The sequence below is a fragment of the Corvus hawaiiensis genome, chromosome 12, assembly GCF_020740725.1.
Source record: "Corvus hawaiiensis isolate bCorHaw1 chromosome 12, bCorHaw1.pri.cur, whole genome shotgun sequence".
Taxonomy (NCBI): Eukaryota; Metazoa; Chordata; class Aves; order Passeriformes; family Corvidae; genus Corvus; species Corvus hawaiiensis.
Window position 1 is genome coordinate 7,188,240 of NC_063224.1, and position 17,330 is coordinate 7,205,569.

Genomic DNA, 17,330 nt, shown 5'->3' on the forward strand with positions numbered 1-17,330 from the left:
GAGCAACATGCAGGACTCAAAGTTGTTATGAATTTTATAAAGTCAGTGGCTCAGTAGGAGAGAGAACTAAAGCACATCTTTCCTGCAGGAAAGGTAATTGATTATCTGTCCAAATTTACCCAGAGCTGATCAGCACATGTTTATTTCTGAAACATTCATGGCACACTTGACCCTGTTAAGCATGTCAGATGGAGCCTGGGCAGGGATATGTGTTGGAAGGAGGGATGTGCTGCTGCTGTGGAGGGGATATGACAGTGCTGGCTGGGGGCAGGGAGGAGAAGCACTTGAGTAGTAGAAACCTTGGTTACAAGAGACCTTTGGAGAGTTCTAATCCCATTCAGCTTGAGACAAGAGTGTTGCCAGCACTAGATCATGTTGGCTGTGACTTTGTCTTCCTGAGTCTTGAAGGGCTTCAGGGATGAAGATCCTCCACCTCCCTGGTGACCTTTTCCAGGACTGCACCACCCTTCCCCTGGTATTTCCTGATACAGACCTTTCAAGGTGCAGCTTCTCCCTGTTGCCCCTTGTTTGGACCTGCTGTGTGGCTCTGTAATCCTTGTAACTACTTTTAAATAAATGTAATATGCTATTAGATTGCCCTTAGACTTTGCTTTGTCAGGCTGAACAAGTCCAGCTCCTTTCCCCCCTCCTTGAAGGCTGTGTGTCCAGGACCCCTGGCTATCTTGGCAGCTCTCACCTGGATCTTCTCCACAGTCTTTTTGAACCAGGCTCAACAGTAGGTAGTGTGATTCCACATAGCAAACTGAAATGTTTTCATCTTCTTTTGGAAAGAAAAATACCCCAACAATGTAGGTAAGAAAAAGGTAGGATTTTAACAGGGAAAAAGATCACATTGGTGTAAGATTATAGCTGCAGAATTAGGAATGTGTTAAGTTAGGAATTTTTGATTTGTCCTTTTTCCTCCTTGTGTATGTGCAGTTGGCTGCAGTGTCAATGACATACTTTGTTTTTCAGCAGGATCTCTGTCTCCATCACTGAATAGTTGGGATGCTGAAAGAAATTTGAGAAGAAAATACAGAGAAGCGTATTGGAATGGGATCCAGAACAGTTATCCTGCTCTGAATTCTAACAAAAATGTCCCAAATAGTGCCCGGAAAGACAATTATAAACCAGTGACCCAGGACTGAATTGTGGTTAACCAAGCAAGCCTACTTAGAGTGTCTCCTGATGTTTTGTTTACTTTAAAATGGGTTATATCCACCTTGCCTACCCAAAACAGTGCTTTCTGAGAGAAAACCAGGAGTGGCATTGAGCCACACTCGCCTAGTTTGGGAAGCACTAAACCTGGGCTTTCAGGAAATACTCAGATGAAGGAGGCATCATTTCACCTCCTCTGAAACCATGCCAGGGTTGGATTCTGATTAAAACTGAAAGAGTGACTGTAAGGAAGAAAGGAGAGTCAAGCCAGACAGTGGGGCAGCTGGGGCTTGGACGTTGGTGGTGTTTGCAGCACAGCTCCTCATCTTGATCCTTGTGGGTCCCTTCCAGCTCAGGATATTTTATGATTCTGTGATTCATCTGTTTGCTGTGTTTGGGCTTGAGAAGGTTAAAGGAGCTGTCCAGTAGGCAGCAGAGGAGAGCTGGTGCCAGCCAGGGAGCAGGGCAGGGTTGGACTGGCAGCTAAGACTGTCTTAGGATTTACTCCCCCTTGCTCATTCCCTCGTAAGCGCCCAGGGCTTGTGCACCGACAGCTCGGAGCTTGCAGGAGGGGGTTGTGTGTACGTGGGAGGTTGTAAGCTTATCTGTTCATCCCCCCACCACTGCACTAATCAGCATGATGAAAGATATTCTTCCTCCCTGGGGAAGATCTTTCCTCCCTGTCAGGAGCCACCATTTCTTAATTAAGCTCTTACTCTGAATTTGTACGTAGAAACACGTATTGACTTCAGCTCCAGTTCACAGCCAATACTCTCGTAAGGTAATAGTTCAGAGTGAGAGAACATAATTCAGCTCAAATTTGAGTTTTTGAGAATAAAAGCACTGAAGATGTCAGCATACCCATATGTTAGGAACAGACTGGGAAAGATATTTTCCAGTTTAGTTACTGCAAATACTGCTGGGAGCTGGTGCTATCGCAATGCCTTTGGAAATTTCTGACTCTTCTGTTTTCATGGCAATCTCCAGCATGGTATACTTGGTGATCTCATCTTTTCACCTTCATCCTTCCAAGTCCAGGTCTCTTAACCCTGATCTTCCTCAATGGACAATTTTTCAGTCCAGGTAGTGGTTAGTTCCCTGTGTACACTGTAACTTGCTGACACATTTTTGAGAGACGTAAAGCGATCCAAACTGAAATGTGGTATTACCCCATTTTAACAGCTATTCCCTAAGCATTGCACTTGGAAGAGCTGCCCCTGGCTGGAGAGAAAAGCTTTGTGTTTATTGTTTTTGTAGCTGCTGTAATTTTAGTGCATGATTCCAGCTGAATACTCAGTGCCTGTACAGGGAAAATGGGCTGGCTATTTCCATTCGAAAAGCTGGGTTATAGAAGTTCACCGCACCAGATGGCTGCGCATACTTATAATGCTCTGGATTATTAAAGGGCTGTTGTATTTTCCTCTTTCATCCTTCCCTTATTCCTCCTCCCCACATCAACAAATTAATGCTGAATGCTTGGGAATCTGCCCTGTGCAGACTTTAGCACATTTCATCTTTTCATTGGAAACTTCTTGTTCCAGCTCTTTTGAACCAGTTGGTTTTGATCACCTCATTGCAATTGTTCGGGGGCTGAACCATGCCTGGGACAGTGCAAACCTGGTGTTCCTGGAGCCCCAGCACAGCCCTAGGCTGGTTTGCCATGTCTTGTGTCACAGTTCCTGTCCCCAACCTGCTCCTTTGGAGTTGACACTTTCTGTTTTCCGATGTCATGTGGGAATCTCCTAAATTAGACAAGACTGGTGCAATATGCATAAATGGGTAATGCAATGAAGAGAGTTCTTGGGGACCTTCTTAGAATCATTAAGGTTGGAAAGGACGTCAGAGCATCAAGTCCAGTTAATTTCCTTCTCAAAACTAGCTTGTCACTTGTCTGCCACCAAAACCATCAGAATTTTAAGTTGCAGCTATTCTGAAAAATAATAGAAGCTGGAGAGATGTGCCCTGCCTTCAGCACCATGCATATGTGTTAGATTGAGTCATTTTTGTGAAAAGAAAATAAATTTAAGTTGTTAACTTGTTTGCAGTGCAGGCTTTGATGACCCTTTTACAGCAGCTCCCATGGAAGGCAGAGTAAAATTCAGGAACTCTGCTCTGGTATCCAAAATCTGCTCATTTTGATCAGCAGATCAAAAGAAAGCTGCTCTGCCTCCGGAGCGTTGGCTCCCAGTCATGCCTAGGTCCAGCTTTGGGTGAGGAGATTCACAGCAGTCACACAGGTCAGGGTTTGTTTCCAACACGTGTTGGGAGCTCTCTGCGGTGCTCGCCCCGTCCGTGCTTGCATCAGCTGCAGGGGAGAGAGGTGGGTTGGTTGTTCAAACCAGAGAAGAACACGTTGTTTGTTCCCCACATGCCGGCGTGGCCGGCGCCTCAATAGCTTTTATGCTGATGTGAATAACAAGCAGGGGTGGTGAAGGGATTTAATCACACAGAGCAGATCGCTGCACGCAATCACCCAGCCTAAGTGACACTCAGAGGAAGATCTCTTTCTTCTCCCCCTCCTCCTCCTCCAGGCTCAGAGCCTGTGTCTGAATAAAACATAACACACTTGAGAGCTCTTTAAGGCATTGTAAAGGAGGCTGCTTTCCCCTGAGTTTGTTACCTAGCAGGGCTGGAATTGCAGATGGGTGATGTGCCCTGTGTTTTATGTAGCTTAGAAGTCCAGGAGATGCTTTTGTAGGGAATGCTGGTGCACCCTCAGAAGCAGCAGCTGGCATTCCTGAGGGACCAGAGCCACACTCTCCACCATGGTAGCTTCTCCCATTGTCATTGAGGCTGTAAGACAGGCTGTGGGATGGGTTTCATACTTGGTTGAAGTGCTGCTAATTCTGGACTCAGTTCCAGTCGCTCACTTGGGTTGATGTAGCTACTTCTGCAGCCATCTGGTGAGTCATGCCAAGGAATGGCTGGGCTGAAAAGCCCAGCTGAAAAATTTACAAAAACTCCCTGATTTGGCTCACCTTGCACAAACCAAGCTGTCTGTGCCTGCACGATGGGGAGTGCAGCATCAAATGGGAATGACAACAGAAATGTGTTCATCTCCCGTGGCACTGAGCGTTGCTGCGAATGGTGATAAGGGCGTGATGTGAAGGCATTAGGGTAATAACCCTCTGACCAAGTGGATGCATTAAACCCAGTCTATTTGTTGGGGCAGGCTTATTCCCAATAAATCTATTTTATTTTGTGAAACTTCAAAGTAGACATCAGATGGTTTTCTGTAGGAGAACCCTGCAGGAATCTGTGTGCTGCTGTGGGGCTTCTCAGTCTCTTTGGTGCTTTGAGACTTCTGCAGTGCTCAGCCAGACTCATCCTAGGTATCAGTGGGACTGGGATACAGTATTTTTGGCCTAAGAGCCATCTTTTGCAGCTGTGATAACATGCTTTGTGCTTCATGTTTTTGTAAAAACTGACTGGCAAGGGAGATCCAGGCCTTTCCCTCACCTTCCTCATAAACATTGTCTTTCTTCTCTTGGAAACAACATGTAACTTAAGTAGGAGTCAGGAAATCAGTATGTATCCTTCCTTCAGTGGGTACTGTTGAGACTAAAAGCAGAGCTTGAAGTCAGATGATTCTTTTATTTGCATGTGACTAACCAGAAGATCCCTCTACAGCTTTGTGCAGCTCTTCTGGTCTCCCCCTTTTTTTTTCTTTCCTTTTAAATTCTGCTGGATCATGTTTTTAGTCACTGTGCTAAATTCTAGAGTTACAGACATTACTTTCTAGAGGAGGTTTAGTCCTCCCTCCAGCATGAGGTCAATAGTCTCCAGTGTTAAACAAATCTGTATCCAGGGATCTTCTCGTGAGAAATGAGGTTTTTGAACCGGACACTGTACCAGGTGTCTCAGACAGAGGACATGGTTGCAGCTGTTAGAAAAGCTGGTCACCTATAGGAAGTCTCTGTTGTCATTTAACTGGTATTGCTGAGGTTCAGCTCAAAATATGGCTATTCCACCTTTTTTTAAGGTATGTGCGGGTGGTGAGGCCTTGGCAGAGGCTGCCCAGAGAAGCTGTGGCTGCCCCATCCCTGGAACTGTTCGGGCCAGGTTGGATGGGGCTTGGAGCAACCTGGGATAGTGCACGGTGTCCCTGTCCATGGCAGAGGATTTGGACTAAATGATCTTTAAAGCCCCTGTCAACCCAAACCATTCTGTGCTTCTCTGCAGAAAGACACCAGAACTTCTTCCTTCTGAATGAACACAGTCTAACAAAGGGAGCAGAGGTTGTACTCAAACTGCATCACATTTGAAATGATTTTCTAGAGGAACAGAAGTGCAAGTATTGGTGACTTCTCTTCATTTTTGTGGCATTGTTGTGCCACAAAAGAGCAGGGTTTGTTGTTGCAGCATGGAGATTAAAGGCAAGGCTATCGGATAGGGTTTAGCTGATCCAATGTTTTATGGCCACTGGATGGGAGCATTTTCCTTCCAAGCCATTCTCTGTCTCTCCTCAGGGAAGCAGATGGGCAGAATCTCCTCTGGATTGCTTCAGTCCTGTCATGTGAGCACACTTCATGTCCTGCACTCATGTCCTCCCCAAACATACCAGTGTCAACCTTCCTCAGCTCCTACACAACCTCCTGCTGGTGCCTTGCAGTATTAATTTGGAGGGTTAATGGGATTTTGCTAAGTTAAAACTGCTGTTTTGTCAACTTATGCAAGTTTTCTGGAGAGTGGATGCATTTCTCCAGGGGCTGGGGTTGCAAATTGTGGTGGTAGAATGTAGCCTTACGTATTACTAAAGAAAAAGCTTCAGTGAAATAAAAAAGATGCGTGTGATGCAGCAAATCAAACCTCCAGCTGTGTAAACAGATCAATAAACTGATTTGTGTTTGCTGACCAGGAGAAAAATCTAATTGCAGCTACTCCATATTCAACATTTGTGGTGAAACTAGAGTAATTGGAATAATGAGAAATCCAATGTGCTTTTGTTCAGAGTTTATTCTTCTTTAGGATTCATTAAACTGGACGGGCCTCTCAAGGTTTAGGCTGGTTATGTATCACAGTTCCTAGCTCCTCAGACTTCATAGATTTCTTCAAATTCCAAATTATCACATTTGCCATCCTTAAATAAGACTTGAAAAGATTGAAGCAGTGTTGTTCCTGGTGTTTAGAGGGTCATTTCACTCTCCAGAATCTCATTTGACTGACGTTTGAATGTATCTGGACAGCAAAATAGCACCTGGGTTGCCTCAAATTCCAGGTTTATGCAGTTACTTACCCCTGCAAGAGGAAATAATGCTCTCCTCCATGTCCTGAAGATGTATTTCCAAGTACTGTTGTGCCAGTTCTCAAGTACTTTTCATTCGAGCATCTCTTGCATCTCTTTGGACTTAGGTAAAAAAGAGAGGATGGAGGTGCTGGCATGATTGTATTTCTGTGAAGGACCATATTCAGAAAGGTGAAAGGTTTTAGGCTAAAAGGGGAAGAAATAGCCAGGAAAAAACATGAGGTTGGAGTTGTGTGAATGTGTTTTCTCCATCTGAGGGGGACAAAAGCTCTTTCAGGGTACCTTAAGTAATTTCAATGGCTGGTAACAGAAATGAAGATGGTAGTGAAGAGTTCTTAAAAAGTTACTTCACAGAGAGCAAATTGTCACCTGCATTTACCTCCACTTTGAGTTAAAGTTGGTAAATTTAATAGATATATCACCAGCTTGGATGTCCCATTAGGATTGGTTGGAAGTGGGATATGAGTCCTCTGTGAAGGAAACAGAATGGGGTGAGCTCTGGCTGCTGGGTGGAGGAGAAGGAAAGAAGGAATTGGGGGTTGATGGAGTGTAGCCAGGTAATGATGAGTTTGTGATTTTAACTGAATGAATAGCTGAAAGTGAATAATTTAAAAAGCTACAGAAAATAGGTCTTTAAAAGCTTTTCAAGGCAATCTTAGAAAAGTGGAGGCAAAACCTTTTGTTGTCTGGGTTTCATTTGGATCTGTCCATCAGTGGAAGAGAGAACCCAGAGGTCTGTAGCTGGAGATCCCCAGTGTGAAGGGAAGGTGATGTGTTGCCAGTTGACATATGGTACCACCTGGGATTAGCCGAGATTAGGCCAATGAAGATTAAATCCTGCAAGTTGATTCCCCTTGCTGTTATTTAACAAATGAAGTATCTTATCCAAAGTCTGTAGGAAATCTATAGGCTTGCAATGTGATTTATATTCCCCCATGGTAGGGTAGATTCAGCTTTTTGGTTCTGTTGTTGTGAATACCAGGAAGGCTAAGCTCCTCAATGGTCCATCATTCTGCTGAACAGACCAGTGTGTTCAGTTACAATTGAACCTCTATTGTGGTTTTCCTGATAAATTTGAAAAGGATTTTTGCTATTTTATTTGCCTTCTTTATAAACAAACACTTTCATGACCACTGATCAAAAATTGTCTCTATTCTGTTCTGACAAGTGCCTGGTTTTTTCTTACCGTTCATTGCCAAGGTACATTTCATCAGCTAAGAAAAAGTCATTTAAGGCAGGTTATGACAAACTAATTTTATTTATATATTATTTACAAAGCAGTAGACAGGGGAAGAAGAAATGACCTCAAGTTGTGCTAGGGGAGGTTTAGATTGGATATTAGGAAAAAGTCTTCACCGAAGGTGTGGTCAAGCACTGGAACAGGCTGCCCAGTGCAGTGGTGGAATTACCATCCTGGGAAGTGTTCAGAAGGCCTGTGGATGTGACACTTGGGGACATGGTTTAGTGGTGAACACGGCAGTGCTGGGTTGATGGTTGGACCTGATGATCTTCAAAGTGTTTTCCAACCTTAATGATTCTATGACAGAAAAGCTTGAATGTTAAGAGGGTTTTTTTGTTAATGGATTTAGTTGTGAAATGTAGAGTGGAGTGGATTTTGACTTGGTTTCAAGCACTGAAGTGGTGTCTGATCCATAGGAGAAGGCTGGGCTTGTTCCCTGAGCACTGAGTATTTCCATTCCTATTCTGATTATGTTCAGGAACATTTATAGGTTTTTATTCATGTAGCAGTATTTTCTTTATATCAACTAGTTCATATCATTTTCAGTCTCTTCTCTTGCGTGGTTACTGGCAATCATCCTGTATCCCCTTCAGCTGAGTAAGCCAGACTGTTTTAGTCCTTGTAAGATATGACTATGGTACCCTGATCCCCCTCACAGCCTCAGCTAAAGCTCAAGTTCTTTCCTGGCCATGCACTGACAGGCTGTGGGCTGGGAGCAGTGCTGGAACTCTTACACCATCCTCCTTTTCATTAAAAAATTGTCCTGGGGATCTGCTCTCTTGCTGCTGCCCTTGAGTCTTTCGGAAAGAAAATTGCTTTCTGTAGCAATGAATTACAAACCTCAAAAAAATCAGGACATACCTTTTTTAGACCTTTTGCACAAGGAAAGGGCATTATTTCTGGCTATACAGTCAGTGAACCATGAATTTTAAAATAGCTGGGTGCTTTTCTTCCTCACCCAATGAGGAGAAGAATGAGAGACACAGAATAGCAGACTTTTGCTTTTTAACTAGACATGGGTGGGTCCACTCAGTTACACATATGTCACCATTATTGTATCGAAATCTTCATTGCAGGAATCTGCTCAGGCTTTTTCTTAATGCAGCTTGGGATGTGATCTCCACAGACTTGAAAAATTCAGTGTTGGTGGTTCAGGATGGGTGAGACCCACAAAATACCCAGTGATTGCAGAAAACTGCTCTTACCTGGCTCCATTCACCACTTGGGGTTTTCTGCTGCCCATGCTGCCTCCTCCCCTCTACCCTTACAGTAGATTTTGTCACATTTTGTCCACAGCCCAGCCTTCGCCTCATGCTGAAGGAAGTGTTCTCACTTCCCACCTTAGAGCAAATACAGTATTTTGACAGAAATGAAACAATTCAACATTTGTGGCTGTAGGTGTTTGGCTCATAAATTGTTATGGCCATTCTTGGGTGTCCTGGGAGGATATTTTTTATAGGACTAATTAATTACTTTGGGCTTGTTTCTTTAAAACTAGCATATTGTAAAACAAATTCCTTCCTCTTTCCGTGGTAAACATTATTGAAAATTTATTATATCTAACATTTCTACATATTTAGAACGTTTTATGGGGTTGTTCCCAGCTGGGCTGAGCTGCTGTTCCAGGGCTGACCAGTAGTGACATCTAAATTTCCGTGTGAGAGTGAGACCAAGTTCCACAGCAGAACATTCTCCCTAGTTTTGGTTCCAGGATCAGTGCAGGGGTCAGTGCTTGCTCCCTAGATGTGTGCCTTAAGATGAAGAGTCAGAAGAGCCCTGTGGGTCTGGTGTCAGAATCCATCCTCTGTGAGTGATAGGGCTCCTGTTCCTGCAGTAGTGGCTTTGTTGGATAGAAAGCACTTGGACAGGGGAGGGTCTTCAATGGGGCACAGTTACTGTGCTTCTGGTAATAGTTGTAGGATTTTGGAAGGTGAAGTGAGAAGATGAGGCAGGAAGGACCAGCAGTTGGAGCAGGACATAGGTCTGGGAGCCTGTGTGTATGTCATGGTGCAGCAACTGGAGCAAGCACAGGTGTGTGGGTGGGTGTGTGACCGAGTGTGTGAATGCTGGTGAACATGGAGCTGGACAAGGGGGAAAGGGCCTGGAGGCTGGGGGTGTCTGCGTGTGTGTCTCTAAGGACAAGGACTAGACTCCAGGAGGATCTGGTGAGCAGAGGGACCGGGGAAGTCCCAGCCACTGCTGGAGAGATGGTTGAGTCTGGGGGTTGACTGAGACCCTTGAGTGTGTGCACAGGGGTGTGTAAATGTCTGCAGGCTTGTGGCATCTAGGAATACTGGGATAGAGGGTCAGCTACTGAGTGCCTGACCCCGGCTGCTGGAGGGATCTACTCTGCACCTATGTACCTACAGGTATTTTCCACTAATTCAGCCTCTTCCCCTAACGTGAAGCAGTTGTGTCCCATTCTCCTTGGGCAGATACTGTTGGTTACAGCTTGGAAGATTTGAGGATAAAAGAGAGAAGGGGAGCGACAGAATGCCCCAAAGCACCTTGCAGACATGGGAGGAATTAATTAATTAATCAGCAAAGCTGTGTTGGGATGTTTCATTCCAATCACCTCTTTTGTGTTTCAGCCCTGGCCCAGTGTGTCCAACCTGGCCAAGGATTTCATCGACCGTCTGCTCACGGTGGACCCCAGTGACAGGATGACGGCCCTTCAGGCCCTGAAGCACCCATGGGTGGTCAGCATGGCAGCCTCCTCCTCCATGAAGAACCTGCACCGTTCCATCTCGCAAAACCTTCTCAAGAGGGCATCCTCCCGCTGCCAGAGCACCAAGTCAGCGCAGTCCACCCGCTCCAGCCGCTCCACCAAATCCAACAAGTCGCGGCGCGTGCGGGAGCGGGAGCTGCGGGAGCTCAACCTGCGCTACCAGCAGCAGTACACGGGCTGAGCTCCGCGCTGGCACCCGCCGCCCGCCCTGCCAGAAGTCTCCTCTGCGCTGGAGGTGTGCACACACTCAGTGAGGAACAGCCAGGTTCCTCCCTCCCTCCCTCCCTCCAGGCATTCCCCCCATCCATGAGGAGGTGTCCCCCCTGTGCGGAGGAAAGGGAACCTTGTGGTGGCTGTCCCACCCTGCCACGGGGTCTCGCGCCAGAGATGGGGGAGTCCTTGTGGGCTCGGAGCACAGCTCGGAGCCTCAAGGAATGCACGAATTAAGGAGCCACATGGGGAGAAGAGCTCTTTCTGTAGCCCAGGAGCTCGGTTGTTCATAGTTATTTATTAATTCCAGACCGTTTAGTTTCTCTCACTTGCGTATGGAAAAAAGAAGAAATCACTTGGTGTGTCTGTGCATGCACGTCCGTGTGTGCACATACACGTGTGGGGGTGTATATGTATTTTAAAATTACGTATACACAGATTTTGAGCTGGTTTAGTCAGACTCCATGGTGCCTTTGCAGCGAAGCTGGAATGAGTCATGTGCAGTTAGAAGTGAGATAGCTCTGACTCACTGGTGTGCTGCCCACCAGCTCCTTGCCAAAGAGATGCCAGACAGCAGTTTTCCATGAGGGCTGGGAAGCTGCGAGGTTTCCGCCAAGGGCTGCCATCCTCCTGATGACGTCAAGGGCTCACTTGCCTGATGACATCAAGGTTTACCCCTGGAATTGTCCTTTCCCTGTTTGCAGCAAGACCAGTGCCTGTCATGCAGTGTTCGTTGTTCTTGTGGCTCTGTTGTGTCTGTGACCTGTTAGACACCTTGCACCCTTCAAAAGAAGATTGAGAAGGTTGAGTTTTTTTGTGCTAAGGGGAAAAAAAAGAGGGAATTTTTAGGGATCTGCTGCCCACCCCAGAGCTGAATTGGGCTATAACCACTGTAAGCACAGCATTACCAACCATGTCGCTGCACCAGAACTTTGGTGGTTCCAGGCTGCTCCCTGCCTGCAGGTTTGACAGGGCTCCCCTGCTTTGTGTGCTTGTGCTGCCCCAGCAGTGCCATCCCTGCTTTGGGACAGTGGTGGTAGGAGCTGTTGGGATGGCCACAAATGGCTCCATAGCATCAGGGTAAGGGCTTGAGTAGTGGAAGCCCAGTCTGGGAGTGTCAACAGTGACAATACCCTGGAGACATTGCGCAAATGCCCTAGAGCTGTGAGGGGTGACTTAAGTTTACCAGGAAAAAGCTGCCTTTCAGGTGTCCTCGTGCTCTGCGGGTGATGAGGGGACCTCTTACGAGGACTCTCAGTGGAGGTGGGGGATGCAGAGCTGAGCTTTGTGCAAGCCTGCTGAGATATCTTCCCAACTAGTTAGAGCAGCAAAGTGGGGCTGATGGCACAGGCATAGGACAGATTTGACTTCTCGTGGTAGCAGAGACAAGATCAGCAGTGAGGGAAAATCCTGGGATTTAAAACTTTTCTCATGAAGCCACACAATTTGCTTCGTGCTGTGCACTTGGGAAGGGCTTGCTTGGCTCTGGGCTGGAGGTGCAGGCAGTCCAAGCTCAAGGGGCTGGTGAGCTTGGCCTTTTCCCAGGATCGATGCTTGTGCCACTGTGTTTCAGTGTCAGCAGGGCTGAAGTAGTCAGTCACATCTCCAGGGAGCTCTCACTGTACTGGCCACAGTCACTCCTGGTCAGCAAACAGCAAAGCAGCTTTAGTGGGAGAAGATTTGAGTTTTTTGTGCTAAGGCAAAAAAAAGGGGGGATTTCTGGGGGTGTGCTTCCCATCTCAAAGGTGGGATGGGCTGTAAATACGTGTAACCAGCCTGGTGTGCCCAAGCATGTGGTGGGGAATACAGCAGAAGAAACTTGAGGAGAGCCACTGTGTGTAGTAGGGATGAATTTGAAATCCTTTGTGTGGTTTTGCATGTTATTTTGAGAACTTTGCATCCTTTGCAGGCTGCTCTTTCTCTGAGCAACCATCCTATCATGTCACACACAGTCTTTCTTCCATCAGCATTAACAGATACTGCAGAATTCCCCAAAATTGTTTTTTTTTTAACTCTGTGGACTGCAAACAAAAATGTTTTTGGCATCTTTTACCTCCTCACGTTGTTTTCCCTAGTTTCTTACCATGAACTATAAACTAGATGTGATTTCTGACAAAGCAGGCAGCTTGCCACATTTTGCTTCATAAACAGCTCAGTGTCACTGCAAATAGCTCTCCAAAAGCAGGAGCCCCTCTAAGACCAGTATCAGCTGGACAGTGGGGGCTCTGCAGGTCAGGTGGTGGCAGGAGGCTCCCTCGGAGCACTTCTGGTTCTGAGCCATTACTTGAAGAGTCTTTGGTATGTTTGGGGCATCACTCCAGGCACTGATTGCTTTTACCTCCTGGCTGCTCCCATGGCCCTCCCCAGATTATCCTGCATGTTTATCCATAAAACAGGGGTTTTGCCTGTGTGAGGGGGTCAAACTGATGAACTGAGCCAAGACGTCTAGAACTGAAACCCTTCCCCTTAACCACTAGACCATCAAAATGCACAGGCATCGTGCAGATGTCTGCTCATGCTGTTCCTTCATCTTTCTCTTGTGGGATGAGGGATACATAAAGCTCTGGGCTAACCAGGCTTGTTTCTCTACCTTCACAAAGCAGAACAAGAATCTCCTCATCTGTGACAATTTTTGCTTCACTGATCTTTTCCACAACTAGTTTTTCACCAGGAAAAGTTCAGAGCGATCGTTTGTGGTTACTTTGGGCTGGAATATGTTTTGGGAAGCGGGATATTGCTGTGTAGGATCCTGACAGTGTCAGGTTTTGGTGGTGATGCTCTGTGACTGGGGGTGAATTGGCAAAAGGGAGGATCCATCCCATACATGAGTAATACTGGATAGCTGCAACCTGCCTCTCCATGGTATCGAGGTGTTTGTGGTCCTCAGGCAATTCCGCTGCTTGGGAATTGCAGGAAGAGGACCAAGGCCATCCCATAAAGAGCTTTGGATTTTCTAAAAAAAGAACTCTTAATTCTTTTCACAAATGCAACGTTTTCTTGTTTGCATAGAAAAATCAGTGTAAACTTGGGAAAATCTTTTACAGGCTTTCCTTCCATCGTTCAATTTTAACACTCTTGGCTCACTCCCTCTTCTTTTTCTAAATCCAATATTTGTAGGAGCTTTGCAGCCAGACAATAACATGTGTGGGCAGAGGGGAGATGTGCAGAGCTCTGTCCAAGTGACCCTGGAGTCCTCAGTGATCAATCTTTCACTGAGTCTGGAAAACTGTGATGTTCCAAATGCCACCTTGGGAGGTCCAGCTTAAGAACAATTCCTCAGGTGCTTTTATTCTTGCAATTGGGACACGTTTTCAGCTGGGTCTGGTGCGGAGGGGGACAGGCAAAGTGGTGTAATTCTGAGCCATAGTCCAGGTGCCTTCAATCTGTCCTCTAAGAAGCTCTTCACTGTGAATTACCTTGATCATCTGTCTTCATTCCACAGGAGCAGCTCAGTGCTCAGTTGGTCTTAAGTCTCAGGAGTTTACACTTTTCAGGAGTGCCTTTTTTGGGGATTTTAGAAACTAAAATCTCTCTGAAATGTTTTTTTCTGCTCTTTCATTTAATTTTTTTAATGTCCTTCTTTTACTCTTAGTGATGGTTCTTAACTTGGCTCGCAGACGGTTTTTTGGAAACCTTCCTGTGGTCCTGAATGTGCTGTGAGAAAAACTAACAACTGCCTGTTCCAGACTACCACCGAGGGTAGTCTGTGTATTAGCTGGAGCACAAATCTGATCGTTCTGCCTGCTTTGGTTCATGCAGTGAAAGTGGAGTTGGAATGACATCTAGTGGCAAATCGTGGTGTGTCCTTGTCCAGGCACAGCCCTCTCCTCGCTGTGTCCCCACTGGTTCTGGGTGAGATGCTCTTCGAAGAGTAAAGGGAATTAGGGTTGTCTGTCTTTTGGAACTTAGCAGTACTGTGTAAAACAATCCCATCCTTTTGTCCTGGGAGTTTGGCTGCTCTCTTGGGGGAGAGAATTGCAGCTTCGAAGAATGTGGTGTGTTGATTCCTTGATTTTTATTATTTTCGTTGAGGGTTATTGGAAATGAATGTGAAAAAGTCTGCCAGAAATTGCGTTAGGGGGTCTAAAGATTTGCATCCAGATTTTTGAGTGCGTAGTGTATTTTCCTAAAACAGCAGCTACCAGTCCATGTTTGATTTACTTCTCACTCAAACTTCTAAAAATCTTAACAGATCAACCCAGCGGGGGTAGAAACCACCCTTCCTTCAATCCTGAAGAAGTCTGTGCTATTTAACACTGCAATTGTGATAGCATCCAGATGCTCCTGCTGGTTCCTACTCTGTGTTGTTCTTGGAAGCACACAACTGTATGTGAAGGAAAGCTTGAGAGCCTTGTGAGGAGCTTAAGCCCAGGCAAGAGGGCTCAGACCTGCTGGCTTTGGTGATGATGAGGAAACCAGCTGCAGTGTAGGGCCTGCTTCACATGTTTGTTCTGGACGTGATAAACCTTCACACTCTTCTTTGGAATCTGGGTACTTGCCTCTTTTAGGTCACATATTTTCTGTTCTGGTAATTTACACTATTTCTTAGGTCCTGCTCCATTTCTCAATCCTGTTTTCTACCCGGATGTTTGGCTGCAGTACTGAGAGAATCAACTTTTGCCTGATGCACAAACTGGAATAGGAATGATGGTTCACTTGGCTGCTGGGCAGCATCGCTGGGTTTGGCTTGCAGGAGCTGTGGTGAGTCCTGGGGCAAGGTAAAAGCTTCTGTATGTGCCTTTGAGGACCTGCAGTGCAGGCTCAGCTCAGTCTTATACCAGGTAGGGCAACTGCTCTGTGGCTGTTACAGGCTTCTGATTAGGCTGTGTGGGGCTATGTTATTTTAAGTAATTATACTAGAGATTTGGAGGATTTGAGGTGGGATAAATTAAAATCTCAATTGTTTGCCCTAATTTAGTTTTCTGAATGATGCAAAGCAACACAGACATTGGCTTCTTTGGCACCAGTGTGAGCTCTAGAATTTGCAGGGAGGATGGTTGTGTCCAGACCTCTCACTCACTCAGCTTTCTCCTGGAGAATGTCACAAAGTGCCTGCACCACTCCATGTGTGTACCCCACCCCAAGTTGCCTTCACCACTCTTGGGAGGGTTTTGGTGCTTTTTTTGACCACTCAGTCTCCACTTTCACCCTGCATTAAGAGTGCAGCGCTCCGAGGCGGGTGCCTGCATGTCAACTGTGCCTTACTGTGCAGGAAACTTCCCAAAGAAATAAATGTGAACACCAGGGATGTGCGGTGGCAACGGCATCGTGGAGCTTGATGCCTTCTGCCCTCGGTGTGCCAAGGGCAGTGGGAGCTCTGCCTGGTGACAATTGTCCCTTGTCCCACTGTCCCCCCCCGCCTGGTGATACTGTAGTTCCCTCGTGTGTGACGAGCGAGCTCTGGCTGCTGTTGCAGGCATCGTTGCACTGTTTGTCTGCTGAATGGGGAATGGATCCGTGGAGCAGACCCACGGCCCCAGCAAGGTGTGTTACAAACCCGCAGCTCCTGCGCAGACGCCCAGATGCCATGAGTTTTCCTGTTGCCTTTCACTACGGAAAGACACCTCCCGGGAAGCTCTTGGGATCGGAGATCTTCCGGCACTTGATGTTATTTTTGGTTGCCCAGTTTCCGGTGCTGGGTTGGAACAGTTTGGAAGCGACTCCGGTCTCATCCAGTCGGTCTCCTCACAGAACTGCCTTGAGAACTGTCCCATTCCGTGCCTTGCCTTTCGAGTCTTGGCTTGGCTCTAAGGACTGTCCTGTCGGATGAGGTCGGACCTATTGTAATTAGTCTGTAATGTTCAAGTTAGAGTGTACAGAATTATTTATTTGGTGTACTCGGTCTGCTAAAACATGTCCATGTATTCTGTGTACCCCGTGGCTCTGCTGTCCTTACTTCTGCCTCATGGACCACCTGCGGGCTGGCTGCTGGAAGGCAATGATTTCTAGGCTGGGAGTGATGGTCAGTAAGTACATGGAGAGCTAGGAGCTGCCTGCCCCTCTGTTACATTCTTGGCTCACAGCAAGAGGTACCAAAATGCCCATCAAAGGGTTTGCTGGTTCCTTTAACGCAGCTGCCAGGCCAGGAGCTGCCCAAGGGAGACCTTGTGCAAGGCTGAGATGTCCTGATGCTCTGAATCAGGTAGGCATTCAGCCTGTTGCTGGAAGACAGGGTTGGGAGGCTGAACAGGCACTTTGCGACATTCTGTTCATTTTTCTTTGGCTGCAAGGTAGAAGACTGGGCCAGAGAAATGCTCTGGTTTGTCCACAGCCACTCATCACCTCTCCAGTTTCACTTTGAGCAGCTTTTATGGACCAACCGGAAAACTTGTAATATCAAGTGAACAACGCACACCCGTCTTGAGCCGCCTCCTCTCCAGGATTTTCCAGGGCCAGGGGACCCCGTCCCAGTGGTGGCAGAGCTGACAGGGACCCGGGCACACAGACCAGATGACCCACAGTGCTGCAGTTGGTCATTCCTGTTTGATGCTCTCTGTAGCCACCAGTTCTCTGCCTGCATGGCCCATCCCCACATCTCTGATGTTCACCTGCCTTTAAGGTCAGTTAGATGCTCCCTGCAGAGCAGACCACTAAATGAAACTAAATCTTACCCAACCAAACTAAAGTTTGTTAGCCATAGGCTTTACTTGAGCACATTTTTTTTATTTGACTCAATCATATGGGCCAGACTATTTGTGTTTGCCCTCCATTGATGTTCCATACTCCTTCCCATCAGCGTGTCCCTGTGT

General features: G+C 46.6%; 1 protein-coding gene across 2 annotated transcripts in view; it reads left to right on the plus strand.

Annotated features, from left to right (window-relative positions):
• PSKH1 (protein serine kinase H1) overlaps positions 1 to 16,454 on the plus strand; it is a 31,163-nt gene extending 14,709 nt beyond the window's left edge. For both annotated transcript variants that reach the window (XM_048316728.1, XM_048316729.1), the window contains exon 4: positions 10,235 to 16,454. In XM_048316728.1, coding sequence (XP_048172685.1) covers positions 10,235 to 10,552 — 318 coding nt within the window. In that variant the 3' untranslated portion in view covers positions 10,553 to 16,454. The remainder of the gene's footprint in view (positions 1 to 10,234) is intronic.
• The last annotated feature ends 876 nt before the right edge of the window (positions 16,455 to 17,330 follow it).